General features: G+C 36.7%; 1 protein-coding gene across 1 annotated transcript; it reads right to left on the reverse strand.

Annotated features, from left to right (window-relative positions):
• Positions 1-1,069: 1,069 nt before the first annotated feature.
• LOC148948005 (lactoylglutathione lyase-like) lies at positions 1,070-18,563 on the reverse strand. Its single transcript, XM_089095646.1, has 3 exons — positions 18,400-18,563; positions 11,206-11,500; positions 1,070-1,426 (listed from the first exon to the last, which is right to left on the reverse strand). The coding sequence occupies exons 1-3, from the start codon at positions 18,454-18,456 to the stop codon at positions 1,248-1,250; spliced, it is 531 nt and encodes a 176-aa protein (XP_088951772.1). The 5' UTR covers positions 18,457-18,563; the 3' UTR covers positions 1,070-1,247.
• Between the last annotated feature and the right edge of the window lie 1,436 nt (positions 18,564-19,999).

The raw sequence follows: 19,999 nt of genomic DNA on the forward strand, positions 1-19,999 counted from the left end.
TTCAATTAAAAAAAGTAGAGGTGGCGCGTGGCTGCTCCAAGTCTACAGTAGCAAATTTTGCATCTAGCAATAGCGAAGGAAAGTTACTATTAGCAAAGACACTACTCAGATATTTTAAAAACATAACACAGTGCAAAATAAATCAAACAAACATAACATGAAGTACTGATGCCTGGGTTATACTAAAATTGTCAGCAAGGAGTTGCTGCAGACGATAGTAGAGTAGTTTCATAAACCTATTAAATAGTGCATCGCGTAATTCAGTTGTATACGATTTGAAAATACCGCCAAAAACTACACCCTTTGAATTGCCGTTATCGAAACAATACAGAGGACCCCCACCCCCCTTGAACAAGAAGAAAAATCACGTTTTTTGCATAGGCAGCACTGATATGTCCTCGTTTTTTGCTGCTGTTTTTCGTCGTCACTATCGGGACACTCGTAAATCAGAGACAATTGTTTAAGAACCCATTTAAAAGCTAATTGTTATATCTAATCGTTTTTTTCTTTTCTTAATTTGACCCAATAAAGCCGTAATGAAGGGCCATATGGTACTATAAAAGCGCAGTTTAGTTGATACTTCTGTAATGAAAAAGCTGGGCCAGATAAACAGAGATCATAAACCTGATTGAGGCTTTATTTATACACTATGTTTTATATTTAATCTTTTTTTTTTTTTTATAAATTCGCATTAATAGGGCAATGACAAAGTGCCATATGACGTCCAAAAAGTACAATTAAGGTTGCTTTTCCATTTTAAAAGGAAAATACCAAAAGTCTCATCAAATGAAAAAACTCTGCTTATAAACCTCACCTGGAAAGTTCCCTCCCTCACCTTTCAGAAATTATCCTCCATGAACAGTGCCCCTAGAAATTTTCCTCACATTTTAAATAACAATCATATTTATAATTTCAAATTATTCGAAAAAAAAACAATTAGAATTATTAACTTATTCATCGGGCAATCGTTACAAAAACAGAAAGTATAGTACTTTTTTGTAATTTTGTCATTAACTAAACTAACCTATTTTATTGCTGATACGGTTCTAGGATTTACAGTATGAAATCATAAGATTCAAAACTGGTATATTTGCATAAATGTTAATGTGGCATACATAAAGAAGCGTAATCGACCCCTGTTTTTTGCATTTTCCTTATATATTAAAAAGGCTTAACCTTATCCTTCTATATCACTTTCATTACGTCAATTTTTAAAGAAAATTTTGGAAACAATTGAGAAGATTTTTCTACAGACAGCATTCAGAGGTTTTGTTGTTGAAAATTTCAATCCAATAGCCATCAGGATCCTTGATATGGGCTAATCCCTTCATTTTTCCACCGTCTGGTTTCTTGACAAATTCCACGCCAAGTTGTTCAAACTGTGCACATGCTGCGTTTACATCAGGTACCAGTATACCAATATGCCCTAAATATTAGAAAAATAAAGTAAATATCTAAGCGGTTTCTAGTGATTGGCACGATGACCAAGGGCCTCTTGAGAGAACAGGGAAGTTTTTTAAGCAATTCTAAAACCAGATTTGAAAGACCTGCAGATCAAGATTCGAAATTTAACTACATGTGTCTCAACTATAGTTTGTTTTTTTATACAACTTCATGTTTCGGCACTGATAACGGGAATGAAGGATGGAACTAGCTGAGTATTCCAACATTGGTTTGAATTTTACGTTTTAAATAAGTTAATACCATGCAAAGCAGTCGAGAAAAAATGCACTCTTCAATATTAAAAATCAACTGCACATTAAGAAATAATTTCTACGCTTTTTATCTCACATCCATTTTCTTGGCGTTCTAGAAGCAACTTAGTTTTATCTCTAACTTGTTCACTAAATATCCCCCAAAACCCTACTAAACACCAAAAACTTTGAACACAAATGTGTGGAATAGCAGTATAAAAAAAAAAGTTAGAATATAGCCAGACAACTAAAAATCATGAAAACTATCACGAAACAAAAATGCATAGGTTTTTAGAACTATGATTTCCCTATAATACATTACCAATAGTTGTATCCTGTCAAACAACAAAAGCACGAAGAACAATAGGGAAATCTTTTTGCAAGACAGTGGAGATAATGTGAATGAATATTTCGGCCCTATGTCCAAGGACCGTTCTCAGCAAGACAAAAATATATAAAAGAAAAAAGACTCGCAACAACATGCGACCAATAAAACCAAAAATTAAAATTTTTCACTTTTTTTTCATTGGTCGCATGTTGTGAGTCTTTTTTCTTTTATATATTTTTGTCTTGCTGAGGACGGCCCTTGAACATAGGGCCGAAATATTCATTCACATTATCTCCACTGTGTTGCAAAAAGATTTCCCTATTGTTCTTCGCGCTTTTGTTGTTTGTTATGGAAAGGCAGTGTGATCTTCGTCACTATTTTTGTTGTATCCTGTCATTAAAATAATAAAAGTAAGTAAGTAATTTGAATGAGTATATATAACAATAAGTAATCTTTCTCTTAATATGCAACTTTGAGTGGTTCCAGAACCGTGTGCCTATACTTCTATAAACCCTAAGCGGCAAGAGGTTAGGGTATTGGGTTAGTGATCTACTAAGATTGCAATTGCAAATCATGAAACTGGATGATCTCTATTCCATTTTGAATCAAAATACATGACAAGTTCTATTTTGAATCAAAATGCATGACAAGGCTAAAAAATAAGCGCATTACATTTAAAAAAAAATAGTGAAGCATCAGAAAATGATCATATAGAAGGGACAGAACTATGATTGAAAAAATACCCAAGTAGGAATTGAACGCTTGACATTCTGAATTGAAGCTTAGAGCTCTACTGACTGAACCACGGCTTTGTTATTCTAATTTAATCCATTGGTGTTTGTAGGACCATAATTGCGTAACTTACTAAGCAGGCTTGGGGGGAAAGTATACGGGAGGTGTTCTTGTAAAAATAAATCTAAGGGTTTTGGAACATAATTATTACAATGATACAGTTTTATACTTCCAAGCTTTTGCACTTAAGAAGTGCCACCATAAGTGTTGTTTTTAGTGCTACGCATTGCATTAATTAATGGTGGATTAAAAAAAAAAATAAAAAAAACACGTAGATATGACTAAAATCTTTGAAATGAGCCATTAAATATCACTCTAAAAAGTTGTGGCAGCCCACAAGCCCCAGCTTTAGTACTTGAAACATGACACCAAAAGTGCCGTTTTAAGTAAAATTTGGAATTTGCCTATGGTGGAATTCATAGAAAGAACTTAGATTTAATCAACAGCTTGTATATGACCTATTAAAAATCTATCTACGATGTTCTGGTTGCCGGCTAGCACCACCCCTTGAGGAATGGCACAAAAAGTGCCATTTTCAGTGACATATGGTGCCTGCAGATGGTGAAATTTATGAAAAGAATGGGGATATGAGAAATAGTTTTTGAATGAGCCATTAAATATCTCTCTATGATGTTCTGGTTCTTCACTTGCCCGGAAAAAAATTTGTTCCGAAAAAAGTCTTTAAAAAATGTTTGAATGGGTAGGACAGATTAGTGCTACCCATGCAAAAAAAAAAATTACTTTTTGTTCAAGATGGGGGACTGTAATTTCCCTGTACCAGGTTTTCGCCCATGTTGATTCCAATGGTACACTTTCGATTTTGATATGACACCTTTTTCGAGGGATTTAAGGTTCTTTTTCAAAATCACTATAAATTTCTTTTCGCAATAAACTTTTACTTTAAAGATTAACTGAAATAATAATTACCATTCCTAAATTAGTGTCGAATAGCAATTTTTTCACTAGGCAGTTTTTTTTTTCAAACCCTTTTTTTACCTTTCGGTTGCTCTGGACTGTTGTTTGCTCTTTACTATGTTACAGCTACTGCTGCAACCATGATTAGAATTTGTATTCATATGCATACCTACTGTCTACCCCTGAAAAAAAGTTAGAATTACCCATTATGCAGTTAATTAAGAGAAATTTGTGCAAAATTAAAAGAAATTTGTTCACTAGATGTAGACCTCTTCTAAATATATTTCAGAAAAAGGTAACTTCATCTAAAAGGTATGAGGCCTGTGAGTAGGCTTTATGCTTCGTATGCGTCAATTTCTATTAAATTTAACTAGGAAAAAGTTTATATTAGGGTATTATAATAAATGAGGAGCCAATTGCTCTTTGTTTGATATATAAGTTCTAATATGGTTGAAGCTTAGTTTTTAGGAGTGGTACTCAGGGTCGTATCCAGGATTCTCGTTCGGGAGGGGTTTTAACGAAAAAATATTGGGTAAATTTTTGGCAGTTCATATTAGTAACTTACAAATAAAGTGAAAATACTACTCGATACCTTTTTTATGCTCTTTACGAATATAATAATCGCTTCTATCGGAAATTCAAATTTACCCACACCCTAATGTGCAAATATATACCCCGAATTGGAATATACCATGAATTGTCGACGGCAAAGTTTCGATTCGCAAAATTCAGCGCTATTTTTGTCGACGGCACTCGAAAAATTTAAAAGGGTGGAAAATCGTTTTATATTTGACTTGCCTAATAAATGAGGTCTGAATTGTTATAAATAAATATTTTGGGGAATATGTTACTCTAAAACAATTTATTTATAAACTAGTTATATCTTTTTTCAATAACTTAACTAGCACTGATAACTTCTTTGTGTGGTTACAATTCAGGGTATGTATTTGCACATTAGGGAGGGTGGGGGGGGTAAATTTGAATTTTCGATATATGCGATTATTATATTCATAAAGAACATAAAAAAAGCATTGAGTGGTATGTTCACTTTATTCCTAAGTCAATAATATGAACTGTCTAAATTTACAATGAACAAAAACAGCCTCGAGTAAGGTTAAGGCATTGTTTAGACGAATTTGCAGGTCGGAGAAGTATTTCTGGGGGGGAGGGGGGCAAAGGAGTCAAACCTGGACCACCCCCCCCTTAAATATGGCCCTGGTAGTACTAGAATGGAGTTCTTTTTCACTTCTCCACTGGAAATAATGGAAAAACTAATGTCAGTTTCCCTCCTGACAACCTAACCATATTCTTTACCATGCAAAAAAGCCTTCAAGTCATGTATTTCCGTACTTAAGTACAACTTACTTCGAGTACTTGGTACTAATACTGAATTACAATTTTAGTTTAGTACTTGGTACTTATACTCAAATACCTTTTTGGAGTACTTGACCCAACACTACTCTAGATCGACTTCCCTCATTCTGGCAAACCCTTTAAGTTTCTTAAATTCTGATTTGTGAGAAAGATTTTTTCATTGTTCTTGCTTTACTCTAAAATTAGGAGAAGTGGACCTATTTCAATTTTGAAAAACACCAAATATATATTATTTACGTCCAGAAACCCTTCTATTAGGTTTTCTTAGTTATTAATATTCTTTCAAAACAGTTTTCTTAGTTAGTAAATTAGTTAATAATTTCCCCAGTCAGATTCCCGCCGTCAATCTAAAAACTGTTAGCTAACATGGTTATGGAAAGCAGCTCATCCTCAATTGGAGTCGGAAGATGTAAAGAAGATTCAAGGGAAGTCGAAACTTCCTGGGAGTGTGTAAAGAGGGAGCCTTTGAATAGATTAGGATGGAGAGGAGCATGCGCAGCTGTGTTGATCTCTGGGGGTTGGAGTTTGATGCTGCGATAAGTTGTTAGTAGTAGTAGCAGTAACATTGTTGGAGAATATCATAGGCAGTGCAATAGCGCTGCCTAAGTTAAGAACGATGTTGGCACAATGCATTACCTATTTTTTCACACCAAGGCACTTCGTATCGAAGGAGTTGTCGGAGAAACTTCCAAAAGGGCTCATTCGATCGGAAATTGGAGTGGCTAGTGCCCTTTTAATAGTCGAAAGTGATTGGAGGGTAACTAACACCCCCTCTCACGCCCACCATTTATTCAAATACATCCAATCAAAATTTTGAAATAGCCATTTTGTTCAGCGTAGTTGAAAGTTCTGGAAATTAGGTCTTAGAGGATGATAACCCCCTCAGAGCCCTCAGGGCAAGGGTTATAAGCTATATCCTGGGGGTATATAAGAATTTTATTGAAAGCTTAGTCCTAGAAACTTGAAAAAGGGCGCATTTGACTGGAAATTCAAAGGACTAGTGTCCTTTTTAATAGTCGAAAGTGACTGGAGGGCAACAAACCCCTCCGTTTTCAAGTTTTGTGAAAATAAAAAGGACCTGCGGTGGCTTAGTTATTTTGTTAATAATTAGATGCTATGCTGTTTTGGATGTAAAAAAAAACGGTGGAAAAAAAACGTCGCAGGCCTCCACGGTCCACTGGGCCACCCTGCAAGAGCGGTGATTGCCAACGCCATCCGTGGGCCTGCCCACTACAAGATAAGTCTCATTTTGGTTTTTCATTTTTCATTTTGGTTTTTCCTTCTCACACTAATCATGACGACTTTCAAGCAATTCGATCTTGCACTGGCGAAATTTGCAGGCTATCCATTGTGGCCTGTACGAATTCTGAAGATTACGAAAAATGATGGAAAGCGAACTAACTATTTGATCTTCTGTTGCGGGGATCATAGCGAGCAAATTGTTCCTGGGAATAGTCTTGTATCGTACAAAGATAATGTTAAAGAGGCTTCTACTGAAACGGCAATGAATGTGAAACACGCTTTTGAGGAACTTGAGCGTTTTCCCGACATTTACAGGTCTGTTTCAGAAGCATTTGCGGCACTAAAAGTACCGGATCAAGCTGCCGCGCTGCCCGGTTCACAGTCTGCTTTATTTGCACGAATTTCCGCTATAGAACAGGAGCTAGAGAAAACTAGGGAATCTATAGCTACAGAGATAACTCGTCAGGTTTCTGCCAAGTGTGGCTCGAGTTCGAAATCTGGTCTTAAAGATTCAGCTGAGATTATAATTAGCGAGTTATATAAGTCTGTGTCACTAGAGTTCAACCCCATACTAGACCGTATCGAGCGTGAGTTGAAAATGTATAGAATGCAAACCCGGAATCTGGAAAATCGATTTGAAAAAATCGAAGTCAAGCTAGACGATATTGATAAAGAAAATATGTTGGATAGTCTTGTTTTCAACAGTCTGAAGCAAAAGCCAGGAGTTGACCTTAAAACGACTATGCTCAGTGTCCTTTCGACACGGATGGGTGTTACTGGTATATCTTCTGGCGAATTATCAAGTGTTTTCCGGTTCAGAATGAATGGGCCTCATACCACCAGTGACAAAGTTGTCCCGGTTTTAGTGCAATTTGTTAGTAAAGAAGTTGCTCGAAAAGTGTTCTTACAGAAATCTAAACTAGCTGGGTCTGGAGTCTTTGTGTCGGAATACTTTACAAAGCGACGTCACGACCTGCTAAATGCCGCAAGGGATCGCTTTGGTGTTAAAAATGTATGGACCGACCGGGGCAACATACTAGTGAAGCTGCCTGGTGATCCGTCTGCCCGAAAAATAAGATCCCTCGCAGAGCCCCCAGGGCTAACGTTGTAGGTTATGCCCTGGGGGCATATAAGGTTTTGTATTGCAATCTTTGTCGTAGAAACTCGAAAAAATGCTCATTCGATTGAAAATTCAAAGGGCTAGTGCCCTTTTAATTAGTCGAAAGTGATGGGGGGGGGGCAACTAACCCCCCTCTCGCGGTTTTTTGGGTGTGTTTATTTTTTTAATATAATTTAAATAGAACATGTTACAGTCAGCATAACTAAAATAAAACGTTTCAGTTTTCGAACCTTTTTGATAATCAAAAGTGGTTAGAGGGCAAATAACGCCCCTCTCACTCCAACCATTTCCTAAAACACATCCAATCAAAATTTTGAAATAGACATTTTGTTCAACGTAGTTGAAAGTTCTGGAAATTAGGTCTTTGCTAACATTGTCGTAGAAACTTAAAAACGAACTCATTCAATTGGGAATTGAGATGCCTAGTGCCCTCATTAATAGTCAAAAGCGATAGGAGGGCGAATGCCCCGCCCACGCCCATTATTTCCCCAGACTCTTCTGATCAACGTGTCGGTATAGCCATTTTGTTGAACTTAGGTGAAGGGTCCAGAAATTATGTTCTTGAATATCACAACCCCCCCAAAGCCCTCAGGGCTAAGGTTGTAAGTTTTGCCCTGGGGGCATATGATATTTTAATAGAAAGTGTAGTCGTAAAAACTTCAAAAAGAGCTCTTTTAATTGCAAATTGAGAGGGCTATGGCCCTTTTTAATAGTCGAAAGTAATCGGAGGGAGAATCGCCTCCCCCCAAATATGCCTTTGAGGATGACAACCCTCTCTCCATAGCCCTTAGAAAAAGGGTCGTAAGTTATACCCTTAGGGCATATAAGGTTTTCCTAGAAAGTTTCGTTGTTGCTGCTCCAAAAAAGGCTCATTCGATTGGAAATTGAGAGACTAGTGCCTTTTTTATTAGTCGAATGTGATCAGATGGCAAATTTTGATATAGCCGTTTTGTTCAGACCATCAGAAAGGTCTGGAAATAATGTCTTTGAGGATAACAAATCCCCCCAGCCCTAAGTGAAAGGGTTGTAAGTTATACCCTGGGGACATATAGGGTTTTTATAGAAAGTGTGGTCATATAAACTTCGTGTGGGGCCCATTCGATCGGTACTCAGACGCTCTAGTGCTCTTTTTAAGATTCAAAGTGATCAGAGGGCAGCTATCCCCTCCAGCCTGCACACACGTTGCATTGTCCCGAAATGCGTCTAATTGAAATTTTGAGATAGCCATTCTAATCAAAGTAGTTTAAATATCGTATAAAAAGGCTTTTGGGGTTTGAACAAACCCCAGAGATTAGGGACAAGGGTTGTAAGTTATGCCCAGGGGGTATTTAAGGTTTTTATGGAAGGGATAGTTGTTTAACTTTAGAAGAGGCTCAGAAGACTATGTCAATATGGCTCAGTCTTTCTCCCTGAAAAAAACTATCAAACAGTTCGTGGTAACGAACTTTAAGTAAGGAGCGACCCGGATCAATGGTAACTGAAACTCTAGAAAACTGAATTTTGATACCAATAGATACATCAAAAGAATCAGATTTTAATGCTGATTTCAAATATATAAGTTTCATCAAGTTTAGTCCTACTTATCAAAAGTTACGTGCATGAGAAAATTTGGCTGATTTTCGAAAAAAAGGGGGAAAGACCCCCTTAGAAGTCATAGAGCCTTAATGAAAGTCGCACTATGATATTTAACATATTAAAGAAACCTACTGTAGAGTTTCAAGTTCCTATCTGTAAAAATGTGGAATTTTGTATTTTTTGCCAGAAGAAAGATCACGGATGCGAGTTTATTTGTTGTTGTTTTTTCCAGGGGTGTTTGTATCAACCCAGTGGTCATAGAATATCGTCGGAAGGCTCATTGGAACGGAAATTAAAAGTTCTAGTGCCCTTTTCAAGTGACCAAAAAAATGGAGGGCAACTAGGCCCCCTCCCACGCTCATTTTTTTCCAAAAGTCACCTGATCAAAATTTTGAGATATCGATTCTGTTCTGCATTATAGAAATTATGAATAATATGTCTCTTAGGATGACTTAATACCCTGAAATCTCCGGGGGGAGGGCTAAAAATTATGAACTTCACCCAATGTTAACCTATAGTATTGGTTGTTGGAAAGTATACAGACGTTTCCAGGGGGATTTTTTTGGTAAGGGGGGGGGGGGAAGTCGGGGGTTATGTGGGAAGATCTTTCCAAGAAGGAAGTTTTAATGGGGAAAGGGACATTGGTATGAAGGAGGCGCCGGATTTCCCAGCATTATTAAAAAAAAAGATCAGAAATTACATATAAAAAAAAGTTTTTCAACTGACAGTAAGGAGCAACATCAAAACTTGAAACGACCGAAAACATTACGTATATGATTGGGTTCACCCCCTAGTCAGTACCTCGCTCTTTAACCCAAAGATTTTTTAGTACTTTCTTAAGAGCTATTTATTCTAATTAACGGTATTTGTGATTAAGGGGTCATTTTTAAAAAATTGGAACAAAATTTGAACTTTAGCTTAAAGAGCAAGGTGAACCCTCTAATATACGTATTAAAAATACATGAATATAGAAGTTTGTTACGCAAGTTAATTCGTAAGTTACGTATATTTATTACTAATAAAAACGTTCGTAAATGAAATTAAACAAGTTTCGAGAAAGCTATTTAACCAAATAAAAGTAAAATTAATGTTCAAATTTTGTTTTAATTATTCATGTATGGTAAGCTAAAATCAAAACTTGCATTAACTTAAAAAAGTTCAAAAATTAAATGAAAAAAACAGGTTTTTTTTAATTGAAAGTAAGAACGACGTTAAAACTTAAAACGAACAGAAATTATTGCGCATATGAAAGGGGCTGTCCCTTCCTCAACGCCTCGCTCTTTACGCTAAAGTTTGACTTTCTCACAACTCAATTTTTTAAACAATAAAAACTTTAACGTAAAGAGCGAGGCGTTGAGGAGGGGACAGCCCCTTTAATATACGGAATAATTTCATTTCGTTTGGAGTTTTAACGTCGTTCCTTACTTTCAGTTAAAAAAAACTGCTTTTTTCATTTAATGTCAATATAGACCGAACAGAAATTGATCAAAAAAACTTTTTGCACAAAATAAGTTTTTCAAAAAAAAAGTAAAGAACTCCATTAAACCAAAAATAGAATAAAATAAACTACCAAGCATACAAATAACACAAATCAGTATCAATAAATAAATTAAACCTAAAACAAACAGAAATTAAAATAAGTCAAACTCAAAACAAGCAGATATTAATCTGAGTAGGGATCTAAACCCTATTCTTTCTAAAAGCTAGAATATAATTTGTACTTTACTGAAAAAAATTACAATGCACACTAAACTGACAATGCACATTTTTTCAGTTAATTCGTTTGAATTTTTTTCAGTAAAGTATAAATTATATTCTAGCTTTTAGAAAGTATAGGGTTTAGAACCCTACTCAGATTAATTTCTTATTGTTTTGAGTTTGACTTGTTTTAATTTTGTCTCCAACAACTCTGTCTCCACTACCCAACTAAATACATGTTGGCTATCACTGTTAGTAAACAATTAGACAGCGGAAAAACCCCTTTACATTCAAGAGCAATAGAAACTTTCTAAATTTAGTTGTTTTTTTTCCTACAAAGTTGTCACATAAAATATGCACGCAAAGCCGGTAATTCGTTTGGTAGTTAGATCTGGCTTAGATAATAGTTGATTAGTTTTGTTATTCTTTAGTCACAAAAGTTAAATAAACACAAAAAAGGGTACTACCATATCCTTTTGGTTCAGCATTTCCATTGTGATAGCCCTTGAATTCCAAGTCACTTTCAGTGCCCCAGTTATGAGTCAGCTCCAGTGTCGCCTTTCTAGAAAGCGCCCAGATTGTCCTTTCTTTTGCATTCTCTGGAATCTCTTCTTTGTTTTCATAGCCCATAAAATAAAGAGAAAATTTCATATCCTCAAAGTCCATTTTCTTCAATAGTCTCATTCCCAAAACCCTGGTGTAGAAGTCAAGAGACTTTTTTGGGTCCTTTATTCTATACATTGTTTGTTGAAAAACGAAATCCTAAAAAAAAATCATTAATTTTAACTTACTAGCTAAGAACAAACCTAGTCCCTACTTAAATTTGTAGGCATATTGTTGTTTCAAGTCGATTTTGAATGCAACTAATAATGTTATTCACAGTTTTAAAAATTTCTTGCAACAAAAAAAAAAAACGTTTTAAGCAATTGTACAGACAATTCGAACACGACTGAACTCAATAGGAGTTTCAGAAATGTATATCCCAGAGGTAGGAAGCATGGAATTGGGTGATACAGATTTTTTTTTCTTCAGGCAGGAAAAATGGGGTACATAGACAGGGAGTAGGGCTCAAAATGAATAAGGAAGTTGCTAAATCTTGTTTAGGCTGGGAAGATATAAATAATAGAATACTAATCACCCATTTTATGAATAAAAAGTGCAGGTATTAGTTATAGCAGTATATCCCTCTGTAGAACCAACTGAAAAAGATAGCAGTGACTCAGATGAATTTTCCATACAGTTACAGTAAGAAATAGACAGGGTCCCGAGTAGAAAAATGGTATTATTCTTAGGAGATTTAAAAGCCCAGGTCAATAGAAACAGGGATAGATGGTGTCCTCACTGAGGCAAATGTCGTACAGTAAAAGAAAACAGTACTGGCTACAGACTGCTGTGATTTTTTAGGTGTAACAATCTAGTTATAACAAATGCAGAATGACCCATAAGTTGACATGGCATTCACCTGATGGTAAGGCAGCTAACTTTATTGATTATGTTATCATAGGCAGCGTGCTAGCGCTGCCTAAGTAAAGAACAATGTGGGCACAATGTGTTTTTTTTCCATACCCGGGCACTTCTTATTGAAGGAGTTGTCGTAGAAACTTCGAAAAGGGCTCATTCGATTGGAAATTGGAGTGGCTAGTGCCCTTTTTTAATAGTCGAAAGTGATTCGAGGGCAACTAGACCCCCCCCCCCCTTACGCCCATCATTCCCCCAAACACATCCAATCAAAATTTTAAGATAGCCATTTTGTTCAGCATAGTTGATTTCCAGATAGAAAATATGTTTTTGAGAAGAGCACTCCCACACAACCCTTGGGGCAAGGGTTTTAAGTTATGCCCTGAGGGCATGTAAGAACAATGTTGCCACAATGTACTACTTATTATATTTTTCCTTTAGAGCAGGGCAATTCATATAGAAGGGGTTGTCGTAGAAACTTCAAAAGGGGCTCATTTGATTGAAAACTGAAAGTTCTAGTGCCCTTTTTAATAGTTGAAAGTGATTGGAGGGCAACTAGCCCCCCCCCCCCCACGCCTATCATTCCCCCAAACACATCCAATCAAAATTTTGAGATAGCCATTTTGTTCAGCGTTTTTGAGCAGGACACTCCCCCACAACCCTCAGGGCAAGGGTTTTGAGTTATGCCCTGGGGGCATATAAGGTTTTTACAGAAGGCGTTGTTGTAGAAACTTCAAAACAGGCTCATTCGATTGGAAATTAGAAGGGCTAGTACTCTTTTTAATAGTTGAGAGTCATTGGAGGGCAACTAGCCCCCCCCCCCACGCCTATCATTCCCCCAAACACATCCAATCAAAATTTTTATATAGTAATTTTGTTCAGCATAGTTGATTTCCAGATAGAAAATATGTTTTTGAGGAGGACACTTCCCCACAACCCTCAGGGCAAGGGTTTTAAGTTATGCCCTCAGGGCATATAAGGTTTTTAAAGAATGCGTTGTTGTAGAAACTTCAGGAAAAGGTCATTCAATTGGAAATTCAAAGGGTCAGTGCCTTTTTTAATAGTTGAAAGTGATTGGAGGGCAACTAGCCCCCTCGCGTGTCCATCATTCCCCCAAACCCATCCAATAAAAATTTTGAGATAGCCATTTTGAGCAGCATAGTTTATTTCTTGATAGAAAATATATTTTTGAGGAGGATACTCCCCCACAACCCTCAGGGCAAGGATTATAAGTTATGCCCTGGGAGCATTTAAGGTTTTTATTGAAATCTTTGTCGTAGAAGCTTGAATAAGGGTTCATTCGATTTGACATTCAAAGGGATAGTACCTTTTTTAGCAGTCGAAAGTGATTTAAGGGCAACTAACCCCCCTCTCACGCCCACCTTTTCCCCAAACATATCCAATCAAAATTTTTAGATAGCCATTTTATTCAACATAGTTGAAATTTTTGGAAATTAGGTCTATAAGGATGAAAATCCCTCCCCCCAAAGCCCTCAGGGCAAGGGTTGTAAGTTTTTACAATGGAATACGTTTTTACGATGGATTATAAGTTATGCCCTGGGGGCATATAAGGTTTTCATTGAAATCTTTGTTGTAGAAACTTGAAAAAGGGCTCATTTGGTTTGAAATTCAAAGGGCTAGTACCCTTTTTAATAGTCAAAAGTGATTTAAGGGCAACTAACCCCCCTCTCACGCCCTCCTTTTCCCCATACACATCCAATCAAAATTTTTAGATAGCTATTTTATTCAATGTAGTTGAAAGTTTTGGAATTTAGGTCTTTAAGGATGACAACCCCTCCCCCCACAGCCCTCAGGGCAAGGGTTGTAAGTTTTTATTGAAAGCATTGTCGTAGAAACTTCAAAAGGGCTCATTCAATTGGAAATTGAAAGGGCTAGTGCCTTTTTTAATAGTTGAAAGTGATTGGATCGCGACTTACGCTCCTCTCACGCCCACCATTTTCCCAAACACATCAAATTAAAATTTTGAGCTATCCATTTTGTTCAACATAGTTCAAAGTTATGGACATTAGGTCCATAACTGAATGGACTGAATAGAGAGCAACAAATCCCCCTTCCACGCCCACCATTTCCCAAAAAACATCCAATCAAAATTTTGAGATAGCCATTTTGTTCAGCATAGTTGATTTCCACATAGAAATCATGTTGTTGAGGACAGTCCCGCACATCCCTTAGGGCAAGGGTTGTAAGTTATACCCTGGGGGCATATAAGGTTTTTTTTATAGAAGGTGTTGTCATAGAAAGGCTCATTTGATTGGAAATTCAAAGGGCTAGTGCCCTTTTAAATAGTCGAAAGTGATTAGAGGGCAACTAACCTGCCTCTCACGCCCACCTTTTCCTCAAACACATCAAATCAAAACTTTGAGATAGCCATTTTATTCAACGTAGTTTTAAGCTCTGGAAATTCGGTCTTTGAGGATGACCACCCCCCCCCCACAGCCCTCATGGCAAGGGTTGTAAATTATGCCCAGGGGCATATAAGGTTTTCATATAATGCATTGTTGTAGCAACTTCAAAAAGGGCTCATTTGATTGGAAATTGAAATGGCTAGTGCCCTTTTTAATAGTCGAAAGTGATTGGAAAGCAACTAACACCCCTTCCACACCCACAATTTCCCCAAACATGTCCAATAAAGATTTTGAGATAGCCATTTTGTTCCACGCACTTCAAAGTTCAGGAAATTTTACCTTTGAGCAGGAAACTCCCCCCACAGTCTTCAGGGCAACGGTTATAAGTTATGCCCTGAGGGCATATAAGCTTTTTAATGAAATCTTTGTCTTAGAAACTTGAAAAAGGGCCCATTCAATTAAAAATTCAAAGGGCTAGTGCCTTTTTTAGTAGTCAAAAGTGATTTGAAGACAACTAACCCCCCTCTCACGCCCATCTTTTCTCCAAACACATCCAATCAATATTTTAGATAGCCATTTTATTCAACGTAGTTGAAAGTTTTGGAAATTAGGTCTTTAAGGATGAAACCCCCCCCCCTACAACCATTAGGGCAAGGGTTGTAAGTTATGCCCTGGGGGAATATAGGGTTTTTATTGAAAGCGTAGAAACTTCAAGAGGGCTCATTCAATTGGAAATTGAAAGGGCTAGTGCCTTTTTTAATAGTTGAAAGTGATTGGAGTGACTAACGCCCCTCTCACGCCCACCATTTTCCCAAACACATCCAATAAAAATTTTGCGATATCCATTTCGTTAAACGTAGTTGAAAGTTCTGAAAATTAGATTTTTAAGGATGATAGCCCCCCCTGTCCAAGGGTTGCAAGTTATGCCCTGGGGGCATATAAAGTTTATATAGAAAGTTGTTATAGAAATTTCAAAAAGGGCTCATTTGATTGGAAATTGAAATTACCCTTTTTAATAGTTGAAAGTGAGTGGAGAGTAATTAACCCCCCTCTTACACCTACCATTTCCCCAAAAACCTTCAATCAAAGCTTAGAGATAGCCATTTTGTTCAATGTAGTTAAAAGTTCTGGAAATTATGTATTTAAGGATGACAAACCCCCCAGAGCCCCAAGGGCAAAGGTTGTAAGTTCTGCCCTGGGGGCATATTAGGTTTTTATAGATAGAGTTGTTGTCAAACTTCAAAAGGGGCAAATTCAATTCAAAATTTAGAGGGCTAGTGCCCTTTGTAATAGTCAAAAGTGATTGGAGGGTAACTATCACCTCTCTCACGCCCACTATTCCTCCAAACACATCCGATCAAAATTTTCAGATAGCCATTTTGTTCAACGTAGTAGAAAGTTCTGGAAACTAGGTCTTTGAGATTGACACCCCCCAGCACTCAGGGCAAGGGTTGTAAGCTAAGCCCTGGAGGCATATAAGATTTTTATTGAAAGTTTTGTTGTAGAACCTTCAAAAGGGCTCATTTGATTGGAAATTGAAAGGGTTGGGGCCATTTTTAATAGTTAAAAGTGATTGGAGAGCAACTACCGCCCCTCTCTAGCCCACCATATCCCCAAACACATCCAATCCAAATTTTGAGATTGCCATGTTGTTTAACATAGTTGAAAGTTCTGGAAATTTGGTCTTAGAGGATTACAGCTAACACAGACCCTAACAGACTTTAGGGTAAGGGTTGTAATTTATGCCCTAGGGGCATATAAGGTTTTTATATAATGTGTTTTTGTAGAAACTTCAAAAGGGCTCATTCGATTGGAAACTAGAGATAGCCAGATAGTGAAAAGGACGTTACAACTTTAGACCAGTCTGAGTGAATGCTAAGTATGGGAAATAACAATTTAATGTGAAATAAATTTTATTTTACTTTAAAGCTTCATATTCTTTTATACCTTTAGTACTTAATGCACTTGTTTTGCTATCATTTATATCTATCATTAGACATCAAGGGCAGATCCAGAGGGGAAATTAAGAGGGGCAGTATGTTGCAAAAGGTGCCAAAATTGACCAAAAGGACCCAGTTTTTGCTAATCATTCAAACTTTAAAAGAATATAAGGATAACCTTGCCATAATCTAATTGAAAATTTCAGCAAATGATACATGGAAGCTTTCAAAAGTGAAAATGTGATGTTCTTATCATTGTACTCTTAGAGAACTTACAGTGCATGAATTTGTGTTGGTATATGACATTGTTAAAGCTACCATTCCTCTGAATTGGGAAGCATCCCAGCAAACAGGCTTGAACATAGCTTAAAGTTTTACTTTCAAAAGATAGTAAAGTTGGGGGTTTTATTATCCTCAGGGCCTTTTATCCACTCAGTAAAATAGTTGCAGAAAAGGCAGAAATAATGCCACTGGTCCTTTAGAGTTATAAAAAATGAAGTTGTACTGCCTGTAATCAGATTCCTGTAATTAATTTACAATAAACAGTTCTCTGTAAAGCAATAAAAACAATGCCAAAAATTGCTCTGGTTTGTGTGATTTTGATGGTAACTTTGCTGATGATTGCTTTTGGTTTTTAAATTTTAAATATTTTATTTTAAAAAAGATTAAGGCATCCAATTCATGAAACTCCTTTCCCTCCTGAATCAGTAACTGAATGACCTCCATGCAGGATCAGCACAGGACAGCCATACCTTTTGAGAAAGTTCACCCATTTATTAATTTGGAATATACTGCCATAATAAGACAACTAAGAAACAAAAACAGCATTTGATTCAGAATTCAGTACTGTATCCAAATTACAATCATTATTTGCAGAAATTCTTTCCAGAAATAAAAAAAATTTGTCATTAGCAGGATTCTGTGCATTCTCTAGATTCTATAAATCAAGCATTTCAGAAGAAGAAGGTGTAAATGGGCAGAGTGGTAAGCCTGTAGTGTAGGTTACAGAGAACCTGCCAATAGAACCAGGATATTTTAGCCCCCACCCCTGTATATACCAATTCAGGGTATATATTTGCACATTAGGGGGGTGGGGGTGATTTTATTTCTGATGTAAATGAGAGGTAAGTTTAAACTGTTTCCCCACCCCCTAATGTGCAAATATATACCCTGAATTGGTATATATAGGGGTGGGGGCTAAAATTCATTTCCCACAAAAATGATTATTAGCCTATATTAGTAAAGAGCATGAAAAAAGGCATTGAGTGGTATATTCACTTTATTCATAACTCGATAGCCTAATATGATTTGGTAAATATTTGCATTTGAAGCAAAAACCTCTGCTCCTTTTAGAGGGAACTAATGTTTGATGACCAATATGTAGACTAGACTATAGTATAGACCTGTCAGGTGGGAAAGTTTTCAAGACTTATAGAATCAGAAGAGGGTTGACATAGTAGCTTGACAACACCTTCCCAGAGTGTTTTTGGCCATTGATTCCTTACTGAAAGTTTAATTTTCCCAAAATAACCCCTTTCCAAGATAGCAAAGAGCAGCTCATCTAGAATTTTCCCTTAGTTTAACAGTTACCAGCAGCCTAGGCTCTAGATGCCAGGGTTGTGCTTGAGATACTATTTTCCTCATGATACCTTGTCAGTCCTAGCACTCTCAGGGAAGAGGGGCTAAATATGGCAACACTTTTTCATTTGTATTTTTGTCTTTTATCTGTTAGTTTGTGAATTTATTTCATATTTTTTTTTTTAAGTTCATACCTCCAAAATAAAATAAAGGCCTATTTCCTTTCAAAAACAGGTCTTGTTGCACAGCCAATACTATTACTCTGGGGTTAGCCAAGGCTAGGCTATCTGGTGTTATAAACTTTAGAAACTATAGTAACCTTGGTAGAAGGATCGGGCTCTGCACACACATTTGCTATATCTGAGTCACTCAACATAATTTATTTTAATTGTATTTCCAGTTCCAGAATTTGTATGAGGGTATATGGACTACCCTGCAGTCCTTTCAGCCCTTTGATTTCGGACGGGAGTAGTATCTGCAATCCTTCTTTTTCTTCAGCAATGTTTTCAGAAATGGTCAGCACCGCCCTCGGACAAGACACGAACTAGTCAGAACTATGCCATGGCGGCCACTGTGAGGGGTGCTCATAAACATAAACAAAGGAACAGAATAGGCTTCTCACAGAGTTTTCGGTTCTGTGAATAACCTGTGGCTATTTTGGAAGGCATAGCAGTTGAGGACTACAGTTTAACAAACTAGAAGAGATCGGAATAACATGGCATGGGTGGTCACTATTGTTGTGTGCCCCACTGCAACAGTGAAAAATCTAGGCTGTGCCAAAATGATCCAGCAAATAAGGTTTGTTTGAGAGTGCTAGCTGGTAGCTCTTTCAATCCCAATTTATGAGGTTTCAAAGATCCACAAATAAATTTCCTGGATTTGAGAAGAAAAAAAAACATTTATAGGCTAGAGAATAAGATTCTACTCAAATAACGGGAATTGTATTTTCAGAACTAAAACCAGAGAAAAATAAACTGATAGACTAACTGAAAATTAAGGTAAAATATTGTTTTGCCATAATTTAAATAGGTATAGTCCAGTTGGCAAATCTTTAAGACTTATAAATCAGAACAGCATTAACATGGAAGCTTTTCAATACCTTTCTGGAGTATGTTTTTGGCCCAGGATTCATTTTCCTACCCTAATCTCTTTCAAAAGATAGCAAAAAGGAGCTAAACTAGAATTTTACCCAAATATGTAGATTCCAACAGGGGAAATTATATATTTCCTATCTATTATCCCAGTGCTTATCTCTTCTTTCAATTCTTGTGTCTGGAAATTGTATGAGCTAGCTAGACTATAACAAAACAAGAACAAAAAAACAAGTGATGGGTGGTTGAATGCATTTGAAATATATAATTTGTACTGTATATTTACAAATTAAGGGGGTTGAGGGCGAGGTATAGCAGGGTTGCATGCAAATTGTGTTAGCTACAATCATTCTGCGTGTTATGAAGTAGGCTATGAATTGTTTTCTTAGCATTCTTCCTCCTCTTGACTTATACCCTGAATGGTACTAAACTACTCTTTTGCTGACATTGTACTTAGTTCAGAATAGACCATGCGCAGGACTATTGCAGGGAAATTATCAAACAGTTCGTGGTAACGAACTGTAAGTAAGGAGTGACCTGGGTCAATAGTAACCAAAACTCTAAAAAACGGAATTTTGATACCAATAGATAGATCAGAAGAATCAGATTTTATTATGATTTCATATATGTAAGTTTCATCAAGTTTAGTCTTACCCATCGAAAGTTACGCGCCTGAGAAAATTTGCATAATTTTCAAAAAAGGGGAAAACAACCCCTAGAAGCCATAGAAATTAAATGAAAATCACCCCATCAGATTCGGCGTTTCAGAGAACTCTATTAAAGATGTTTCAAGCTCCTATCTGCAAAAATGTGGAATTTTGTATTTTT

Source organism: Artemia sp. Qi Xiang Cuo, chromosome 10 (genome assembly GCF_049724085.1).
Source record: "Artemia sp. Qi Xiang Cuo chromosome 10, ASM4972408v1, whole genome shotgun sequence".
Taxonomy (NCBI): domain Eukaryota; kingdom Metazoa; phylum Arthropoda; class Branchiopoda; order Anostraca; family Artemiidae; genus Artemia; species Artemia sp. Qi Xiang Cuo.

Coding starts and splice junctions, on each gene's coding strand:
- LOC148948005 (XM_089095646.1), bottom strand. CDS start 18,456: ATGTTGAGTGACTCAGATATAGCAAATGTGTGTGCAGAGCCCGATCCT. Junction 11,501..18,399: donor AGCCCGATCCTTCTACCAAG/GTTACTATAGTT, acceptor ATTTTTTTTTAG/GATTTCGTTTTTCAACAAAC. Junction 1,427..11,205: donor TGCTGAACCAAAAGGATATG/GTAGTACCCTTT, acceptor TCTAATATTTAG/GGCATATTGGTATACTGGTA.